The sequence below is a fragment of the Acyrthosiphon pisum genome, chromosome A3 (genome assembly GCF_005508785.2).
Source record: "Acyrthosiphon pisum isolate AL4f chromosome A3, pea_aphid_22Mar2018_4r6ur, whole genome shotgun sequence".
Classification (NCBI taxonomy): Eukaryota; Metazoa; Arthropoda; class Insecta; order Hemiptera; family Aphididae; genus Acyrthosiphon; species Acyrthosiphon pisum.
In genome coordinates, this window is record NC_042496.1 from 24,944,698 (window position 1) to 24,955,809 (window position 11,112).

The following is an 11,112-nucleotide window of genomic DNA, read 5'->3' on the forward strand; positions in this document are numbered from 1 at the left end:
ATTATATGAACTGAAAATGTCCGCCAAAACCAACGGGATAGTAACATTATATCAATATTCTATTGACGTAATTATTTACACTAATACAATGTTTTAATTATGTTAATGCAAAACCTTAGAAAACATTAAAATTTAACAAAAAAACTTTAACACTACATAATAATAACGTTAGTTAAAACATAAAAATAACGTTTGATATTAACTTGCACGAAACATCAATAAGACGTTCATTTTATGTAAACAACATGTTTCTTTATATTATAATATAGGTAGTCATAACAGATATAGATAATAAATAACACTAATTAATTATCTATATTATCTATATCTGTGAACATCAATGAAATTCTTCATTATGATAGCATTTTTAAAATATACCTTTGATGTGTCTTGAATACTTACCTACTAATGTTATTCATAAGTCCTATTAAATAAAATAGATAGGTACTTATAATGCAGATTAACAAAAAACAGGAAACAATTTAGACTTCAACTAAGCATTTATTATGATATTAAACCAATACATAATATACAGCACACAATATAGATAATTATGGACTACAGTTGATAAAAATTGAACAAAACCTTTTTTGGTATAACATATAGTAAGTAGTTGAAGTTCCACAGTGCTTACAATATTTCATGACATAATGATAATACAATTGCCTTACTATTTGATAATTTAATTAAAAAACATTTACATTTTAAATCATTCTCGCAAATTGAATACAAATTACATAAATTATTAGTATTAACTACAAACATTCCAACTACAAACGATGAGAGCGGTTTATTACAGAATTCTGAAACATTCAGAAATTTTTTTACCATTAATTGTATTGGTTTATCCTTAGGTTTTATAATATACTGTATTGTAATTAATGAATCATCTTGGCACAAAAAATAATGGTCTTTTTCTTTCGCAACATCTACGGTGGTCTTGGTACATTCAAAAATACATTTTTGATAAAGTTTATCTGAGATAGCTAAAAATGGAAGGCTTTGATGGTCAATTTCTTTGTATAATATGGGAGAAAGTGAAATTAAATGCAAATTTTTATTGATTAACTGTTGTTTTTCATTTATTCGATTATAAACTTCTTGCAGAGGGTATTTTATGCATTTAACAGATTTTTTTATATATTGTAAGTAGTTTTCGTACCTAAATGAACTAAAGTTATCAAGTGGCCCGTGCAATAATGTAAAGAAAGGTAAATGAATTAAACTATGGACATTATAACTTATATAATGATGGCCATATAATAACCCATAGCTATTCACAAACTGTACTAATAATTCTGACGCTTTAGAATTATATTTATAACAAGTATCTGGGGAAACTAAAATTCTAGTTGCAAATACCAATAACAAAAAATGTTTGTAAAGTTCAGGTTTTAATTTGCCTTTTAAAACAATTGCTCCTGAATATAAAACAAAACTACGTAATTCAGTAGCCTTCCAGTACTCTATATCATCTATTGGCCGCGGTAATCGACAAAACTCTGATGGCACATATGACCTTAACATTTTTAAATCATTATTTATTCCTTCTCTACTTTCATCTGTCAATCTTATATCCCTTTTTCCTTTAATCCAAAATTCTATTAAACGTTTAGTAACCCCAAGACACACACAATGCATGTAGTCTAAGCAAACGACATTAGTTATATTAATAGGTAATTTGAGTAAGGGGGAATCGCCTTTATGATATTCTTCATTTAATTGATTTCTAAAAGTTTCATTTGTTCTTAATGGAGCATTTGTTCCAATTAAAGCAACTCGGCGTTCTATATAATCTCCTTCTTCAATGCAAGAAGTACACCCAAAATAGGCATTGAAATTTTTAACGTTAAGTAAAAAGCTCTTTGCCGGGGCGTCACAAACTATATTAGAAATGTTAACAGTTATTAATGTTCCATTTACATTCAAACCATTTCTTAATACTTCTAAGGTATCAGCAATAAATGGGTTTAAAAACTCTTCAATTGAATGTGGTTTTTTAAATCCATGAAATATACCAATGGGAAGTACATTATTGGGTAATTCTTTAAAATTTAAAATAGAAACCAATATGGGCCATAGTTGACTTTTACTACTTTTTGCTATTGGTAGACCGTCAATGTTAATTCCTATATTTATTATATTATTGCTTGTATGTTTATTAAAATTATTTATCTCTAAAAGTGGTAATAACATGTTTTTTAATCCTAAATGTATATAACTGCCATTTGATACATTGATAATTTCCTTAGTTTTAGGAGTGTGCATTAAAGTTCTGACATCTTTGGGAACTGTCATGCCTACACTTTGCAATATAGTTAAAAGTGAGTTAGCAGCATTATGAGAAATTTTAAAATGAAGTATCCAATTACGTAGTTTGTCACAAATACCATTATTATTATCAATTAAAGTTTCATCTAAATGTGGCAATAAGAGATTAGATACGATTAAATTTGGTATTTCGGAAAGATGAAGACTTGCATTCTCAATATGATTATTGATATCTTCAACACTACTGTTATTATGACAATTAAGAACTGCATCATTTATAGATGGTATTATTGTTTCGGTTGTATCAATGGAATTTATATTTACTACAGATGGTATTAAACTGGTCCGCGGTAATGGTGTTTTGGACATAATACATTTTTCCTTTGCCGCCTTTACAATTCTTCTGAAATGTCTAGAAGATATTGATCCTAATTTAAGACATTTGGTCTGAAACCACACAAAAACATATAAAGAAAATATAAATATATACACATTTTAAAGGGTTTTTGTATAATAGACACATAATATAATATATTTGTGGAATTTCTATAAATTTAAAATTTGCTTTAACAAAAACTGTGAGTCATATAAATACATTTAATTTAATTTTTATAAAATAATTTAAATACTGAATTACATTTAAAATTGTATGTATACAAGTGCACTGACCATAATCAAATTAGGTACTTTTGTTTAACTAAAAACTAATTAAAGAAAATTTACTGTCCCAATTAAAATTTAAATGAAAAAAATGTTATATTATTTTTGAAAATTCTGAACAATTAATAAAACTTATTTATTAAGAGTTCTGTTTTGGGTACTTTTAAATCTTGTATTCGCAGTTCTAAGTCTTTCAGTTATTTCTTTTTCAAACTGCGAGTCATTAAATAGAGTTGAAGAACATTGTTGGACAACCTCTAAAAATTAAGAAAAATATGTATTTATAATTAATTATTCTTAAATACACAATTATGTTTAACAATTAATATACCTTTGTATGAATATTACATTTTCAACATGAATTCAGTTGATTACCAATATAGGTTATTAAATTAATATTATTAATAAAGAGTACAGAGTAAAAATACAATATACACTTGTACATTATTGATTATTTAAATTGAGGTTTAGTTTGAGCTTAGGAAGGTATATTGCTCGCATAGTCGAATAGATCATTAAACATTTTTAATTTATTATTACTTTTCACTATTTTTATAAGTTCGGTTTCTTTTAATTTAGTCATATCCTTCACCCATCCACGTCCAGTCCATGAAATATGTATACAGTATTCATCAGTGAACAATTTGCTCATAACTCTTTTAATATGATTTGCAGCACAATTACCGCCTATGCTTTTTATAAACGATTCCTATTAACGATAAATGTAAGAGTTATAATATTCTATTGATTAGGTAGGTATTAAAAGATTTTATATTACCAGTTTGAGAACAAACTCAGTTTCAGTTTTCATAAGATTTTCAATTGATAGTAACTCATCTACATTTTTAAGAGGAAAGTAACTCAAAAAAATTGGATCAATGTACAGAGTTGGAACAATGCTTTGAGAAGTACTTTTTAAATTGGCTTCTATTACTTCAATTTTTGCAAATATGCGATTCAACATCAAATTTGTAGCAGTTTGACCTTGTAAGATATTATTGTTTAATGTATCTAATTTATCTTCATAAAACCCTAATCCAATAATAATAATAGGTACAAACAGAAATATTAAAATTATTGTTTTTAGCATAATATTTGATTTAAAGTTTAATAATATTACCATAAGTATTGCTGTTTGGAGTGGTATATAATTGCTGTGTATTCTGTGCACTTGTATACTGTATAAATTTAAGTAAAATATAATATAGATATTTAAATAATAGCAACATGTTTTAGGTACCTAATTGTTAAATAGACCATTTGAATAAAATGTATTAAATTAATTATAAATATTAAACTTCAATATATTAAGTTAAGGGTGTACTCTTAAATTAAAAAAAAAATTTAAAAATTACTTGTTCATCTTGAGGTGGTTGGTAATCTGAACTTGAGTGAGTGTATGGTAATTGATACCTTGAAGATGATTGCTTACTCATTTGATCCGATAATATTGATGGGAATGTTTCGTTTGGTTGCATTGTGCATTGTTCCAGTAAGGGTGAATTATTCACTGGTTGTAGTTCTGTATAGTGTACAGCCTTTTCATTGCTGGGTAACTTAAATGCAGAAGTAGAGGCAGGTGTTATACAGTAACTTGAATGATCTGAACACAATAATTTCAAACATGTTTAATGTTATACGTATTACACCCCATAGTTTTTCAAGCCTTTAGGTACCTTAGTCTAATAATTAGGATATACAGATGTCATTAATTACCTTCATCACTGCTACTGTCAGATACAGCAAATATTGAACGTTTACGTTTGGTCATCAATTGAACCTCTTCATTTTCCGATTCCTTTTCAACTCGTGTATGCCAAGCTTTTTTAAAATTATCTAAGTTGTTGGTAAATTTTAAATTAGAAAAAATTACAACAAAACAAAACAATTATTAAATTAATTTAATTTCTAAAATAAGTATTTACATGTTTTTAAATATAACATACGTCATACAGGTTATTATTATGAATATTTATGATACCATAACCATACTACATTATGACTACATACTTAAAATAATAATAAATATAAACTTTGCAAACTATTAAATAAATTTTATTTTACATACCATATGTTTTATTGCCACCAACTATTTTAATGCCATAATCAAACCAGGTTGGTTCTGGATCTAGGGCGTCATGAATATCAGTACTGGTTACTCTACCAAGTGGCCATTTACAAAACTGTATATTACTGTTTTCCAGATTATTTGTGCTATTTTGAATTAGCCACTTTGTAGGTACTACGCTGTAATCTTTCGAATCCACAAATATCACAATAACCCAACTAACTTTAATCTAAAATGGAAAAACATACATTTATTTTTTAGTCGAGTATCGTCTACCTAAGTTATTCTATACTAGAAGTCTGAAATATAATAGTAATAATGACTAAACTTGATAAAAAATTAAAGGTACCTATCAGGTAATATATACTGTTATAGGCAACAATATAAAATGTACCTACATTATAATGTGTATTTTTAATATTTGTAGAAACTTGATTTTTCAATTAATAGGTACAACTAAATGAACAAGAACCAATTTTTTAGGACTTGGGTACTTTTCTTAGTATTGTAATTTTTAAACAGTGTTATGAATTATATGGATATATTATATTTACATAGGATATATCTACACTAGAAATAACTAGGTATCAAATATTATAGAAAAGCATAGTTTCTAATAGATACATATTTATTTTTCCAATCTTAAAGAAATAGGTACTTTCTTTGTAACATTATTTTCATAATATTGAGTTTAGATGGATGATTGTTACCTTAGTTGTTCTGATTTACTGAAATAATATAGATAGCTATAAATTATGGTAGAGTAATCAGATAGAAACAATTAATATTATATTTTCTGGTAATAAATTGTATTATTTATAACTAAAATAAGCAGTACAATTAATGAGAAATTTAAATTTAATAAAGGATAAATACATTTATCTACTTGGCAATTATATTTAATATATAAAAATGTAATGTTATAAAAATAAATTATAATAGGTAGGTATTAAAACAGAAAGATTTTTTTTAATGAACTGTTTTTGGAAGGAAATTTTGAACATAATATACCTAATCATTAGGAAAAATGGGGAAAAATCATAACTAAATAACCACAATCATTTTTGTTGTTTTTGAAATCATAATTAATGTTCGTTGATTGCTCCAAATAAAAACTTAAAACAAAATCAATGGTCAATGCACATTTATATTGTTGTATATCGAGTATTGATATATATAGCCATGTAGGTACATAATATTATGGAGGTAGACATATCGGATGACAGTGCTACAAAAGCATGGCCCGAAAGTGCACACTTTAACTAATAATGGTTATAATATAATTATATACTAATTTGGTATTGATGTATACAATAATGAATCTTACCTTTCTAGTTGCCATGATGAACTTTAGGTCTTAACTTTTAATATGATCTAAAAACGATGACACGATGCTCTAAGCAGCTGGATACGCGATGTACCTTTTGCTGTATTGTCGTACAAGTCGAGAATGAGTCACGCGAAATGCAAATATTCGTTCACAATCACAAGACACAATTAGTGTTATATCTGCTGCAGTAGCAGAGACGTGCAGTTAAATAATAAACGGACGACTGACGACGGTTATTGGTGTTTATGGATATTGATTATAATTAATGATAATAAAACTATTTTCAGCCGCTATTTATAAATTAAAAATAAAACCCATACCAACGGCGGAGTAAATAATAATTTAATATATTTTTGGATTGCCATCAACATCAAAAGAACATAATATTGATATAATATATTATATTTTAAATGGGTGGCGTTTTTATTGTTATAAAATATTCCCTAAACGTTTTATCACAATGTTTATTTGATGTATTTATAATTAAAAATACATACATGTCTCAAGTGTTTATTTCGTGTTATAAATATTTATGTTTGTTTATAACAAATATATTACGTAAAGTAAACGTAATACAATAACGTTATAATTATGACTTAAAATTAACATTTTGAGAATGTTTAAAAACTTCAATTGCACAGTGGGTAGATAATACTTTGGTGTACTTTGACAGAGTTTTACAGCCAGCTCTTAACTTTGATAGGCACCAAATGCCATTAGAATCTAGTTTTTCGAATCGTTTTAAACAAAGCAATGATCTTTGTCAGCCATCAAATTGTATTTCTACGGATCGGTTTTTTTTTATCGTATCCCTAACTTACGTTACAAATTGCAACCGATTTATTAATTTCACACATAAATTATTATAAAATATAAATACAATTCTATTTCTGTCGTGTAATATATATTGCTACATATCTACAAACACTGTATTAAGAAAAGCATTTATTGTTAAAATAAAATTGAGTTTTACATTATTTGTACTTAATAATTTTTGTAGGTATTTAAAGGAAAAATATTAATAGTATAGAGATAAACTAAACGACAAAAAATAAGTAAATGTTAAAAATAGTTTAATTATTACTTCAACAAAATAAAATAAAATTCATATTACTATTATAGTCATAAACATACAAATTTCTTGAACTTAATTTTTCTAGACTTTTTAGCCACAAAATATTTAATGATTTTTTTTATAACTTAAATGTTCGTACTCTTCTTATTCTATAGCTAATAAAGCCAAGCTAAAAATATGCTCTTGGGACATGGTACTTCTCAAATACGTAAAATATCCTTTTCACGGAGTGGTAAATTATCTACCCGGATCATCACATGTACACTCTTATGAATAAATAATAATATACTTATATACGTACTCGTATGCCTATATAGATAGTGTTAAATATATAAACACGGGTGTTCTCATGTTCCTTAAAATAGAACAGTTATTATTATTTTTGTTTATTTTATAAATAAAGGTACATTACAATATTACGTAACTCTATAATAATTACAGATTTTTATAATAATTAAATACCATTATTACCTTAGCCACCTAATTAGGTATTCAAATTTAGTAAGCAAAGTAACTGTAATCAATTAATTATGATTATAATAATTATTATTACAACAATATAGTACCTACTACTTATTTTATGATTGTATGATATTCTAAATTAACTATTAAAACTACGAAATAAAATGTTGCGTTTGTAAATATCCAAAACTAAAAAGGATGGAAAGGGATGAACTCCTGAGTTCATACTTTGCATGCGATACCATTATAGGGAATCTATGGTTAAAATTTTAAGTTTATACCACTACGAAAAGAGCACCACAAAACATTGCACTTTTTTCGTTGCACATATTAATGTCAACAATCGAATACCATATTTACCAATTTACCATTATTACCACCTTTATTAACCACCTACCTAATAAAGAATTCAAATTTATGATATTGTAAGAAAAGTAACGGTGATGAAAAAAATGTAACGTAATTAACTACGATTATAATAATAAATTAAAATAATAATATTGATTTTTATGATCGTATGTTAAAATAAAAATAATGAACTATGTTTACCAACAATTTTGTCTGTTTTTTTTTCTGTGCGTGTCATTAGATTACTGATTCAACTATTGAAGTGTATCAAAAGGTAGTTATAAGAAAAAATTGTTTAGCGCATGTAAATTGAACCTATACCAATTGTATCAATTGAAGTTTTAATGCACATTTTACTAATCTTTGAGGACCATAGTTAATAAACTAGCGAACCAAAGTTGATTTTGCTATTGGTACACCTGCGTGTTTAAAAATTTTGAAATTTTTATAAAAAATTGCTTGTTAAAAATAAAGAAACACGTCTTTTTTCGTTTTAACGAAATTCCATTTCATCATTCCATAATCGTCAAAAAACCCCGCGTAAAATGACATAAGATACACCTTGTATATAATATATATTATAGTATATATATTGAATTTTCAAGTTCCTTAATGAAGATTATATTTTTGGCTTTTGCCATATTTTAGTAATTTACTATTTAGTTATAGTGTACCTAATGATAATAATATGGTATATGTCAAATTGTATAGATAAATATAAAAAGTTTCATATCATAAATTATTCATCATAAATTGAAAAGTAATTAGCAAAGGTAATTTAAAAAAAAATTTTAGTTTGTTATAATAGGAATTCATTCTAGATGGTTTTTCAAATATAGTAGACTATAGTAAATATATACGTAATTATTATAGATACTTATAGTCAGAACTTTAATTAGAAACATTACATAGAAACAAACGTTTTTTTGGTATAATAATAGGTTATATAAATATATAATACCTATAAACTGGCCTTTTTAACAGTCGTAATAGTCATAACTAAAGACCGGATTTAATTGATATTGCAACTTTTTTTTCATTTAAGATAAATCAAATTTGATCAAATATGTACACGATTTGTATTTATTACAGTCTTTCTATTTAATTTTATGTTGCAATTTTTGCAATATTTTGCAATTTTGTATATTTTACGTTATTAAATATCAATACGTACAAATCAATATTTTATAATAATTTATACTAATTTTATAATATAAAAATAATAAAATTATTGTGGATTTTTATTATTGGTTAGATTATTCGATCTAAGAAGTATAAAGGTATAAATTAAATGAATTAATGCCGGATGTACCTTTAACTCCCGAACCTATTATTACCATATGCAGATGGGGGACTTGGTTAAATGCCGCAATGTTTTATGCAGATCATTTTGAAACTTTTACAAATGTGGTTTGGCATTTTTTAAGTTACATTTATCTGACTTAATCACAAAACTGTGTGTGGTTGATGTATTATTTATTTAAAATTGTAAAATATGATACACAAGTTGAATTTAAACACTATTAGATTATTCAAATTGACGAAGAAAAACCCGTGTCTTAGAAAATAAGCGATTGCTCGAATATTCTCTAAGTCCCGTAATACGTCGTCAACGAAAATAATCTAAGTCGTAATACAAAAATATGATAATTAAGAATGAAGAAGTACAGGGATGTGTACGTACGGTTTGTGAAATCACGTCTGAATACTAGCTACTCCCAGGGCTCCTATATAGTCCTATCCCCTCTCTTACCAGATCCCTGGCGGACTACGTTGTTGGTGTTCACAGTCCAGGGGGCCTTCTACGAGATGTGCCTTTGGTCGGTGCGGGGTGTCGTAAAATGACCAAGTATACCCGCAGCCGTCTTGTCATAGTGCCAATATCTGATTCGTAGAATCTATTGCGCTCCGAGGAGGTCTCACAGATATCTTACCGGTTCGGGTTTGTCAACTGGCCGTTGGCAGACGCTGAGACTGTTGCTAACGTTTATAGTATTGCTCCCCCAAGGTTTTATGTACAGCAGTGACATCATCTAGCTATTTACGTGTTACCACAGGACATCGATGCTGTGTATTATGACTATGTGTAGGGGCGGAGTAGAGGGGTCCGTACGTAGCAGACGTAATTATTTACACTAATACAATGTTTTAATTATGTTAATGCAAAACCTTAGAAAAACATTAAAATTTAACAAAAAAAAACTTTAACACCACATAATAATAACGTTAGTTAAAACATAAAAATAACGTTTGATATTAACTTGCACGAAACATCAATAAGACGTTCATTTTATGTAAACAACATGTTTCTTTATATTATAATATAGGTAGTCATAACAGATATAGATAATAAATAACACTAATTAATTATCTATATTATCTATATCTGTGAACATCAATGAAATTCTTCATTATGATAGCATTTTTAAAATATACCTTTGATGTGTCTTGAATACTTACCTACTAATGTTATTCATAAGTCCTATTAAATAAAATAGATAGGTACTTATAATGCAGATTAACAAAAAACAGGAAACAATTTAGACTTCAACTAAGCATTTATTATGATATTAAACCAATACATAATATACAGCACACAATATAGATAATTATGGACTACAGTTGATAAAAATTGAACAAAACCTTTTTTGGTATAACATATAGTAAGTAGTTGAAGTTCCACAGTGCTTACAATATTTCATGACATAATGATAATACAATTGCCTTACTATTTGATAATTTAATTAAAAAACATTTACATTTTAAATCATTCTCGCAAATTGAATACAAATTACATAAATTATTAGTATTAACTACAAACATTCCAACTACAAACGATGAGAGCGGTTTATTACAGAATTCTGAAACATTCAGAAATTTTTTTACCATTAATTGTAT

At 26.6% G+C, this 11,112-nt stretch overlaps 1 protein-coding gene across 1 annotated transcript; it reads right to left on the reverse strand.

Moving 5' to 3' along the window:
* Positions 1–3,724: 3,724 nt before the first annotated feature.
* LOC115034513 lies at positions 3,725–4,773 on the reverse strand. The gene is made up of 3 exons (XM_029491825.1): positions 4,648–4,773; positions 4,287–4,534; positions 3,725–4,109 (listed from the first exon to the last, which is right to left on the reverse strand). Exons 1-3 carry the CDS (start codon positions 4,700–4,702, stop codon positions 4,032–4,034), a joined length of 381 nt encoding a protein of 126 aa, XP_029347685.1. The 5' UTR covers positions 4,703–4,773; the 3' UTR covers positions 3,725–4,031.
* Positions 4,774–11,112: the final 6,339 nt, after the last annotated feature.

What these genes read in the sequence shown, in the direction of transcription:
- LOC115034513 (XM_029491825.1), bottom strand. Translation starts at nt 4,702, where the DNA reads ATGACCAAACGTAAACGTTCAATATTTGCTGTATCTGACAGTAGCAGT. An exon ending in TGACAGTAGCAGTGATGAAG is followed by an intron (nt 4,535 to 4,647) that starts GTAATTAATGAC and finishes TATTGTGTTCAG; the next exon opens with ATCATTCAAGTTACTGTATA. An exon ending in AACCACCTCAAGATGAACAA is followed by an intron (nt 4,110 to 4,286) that starts GTAATTTTTAAA and finishes AAATTTATACAG; the next exon opens with TATACAAGTGCACAGAATAC.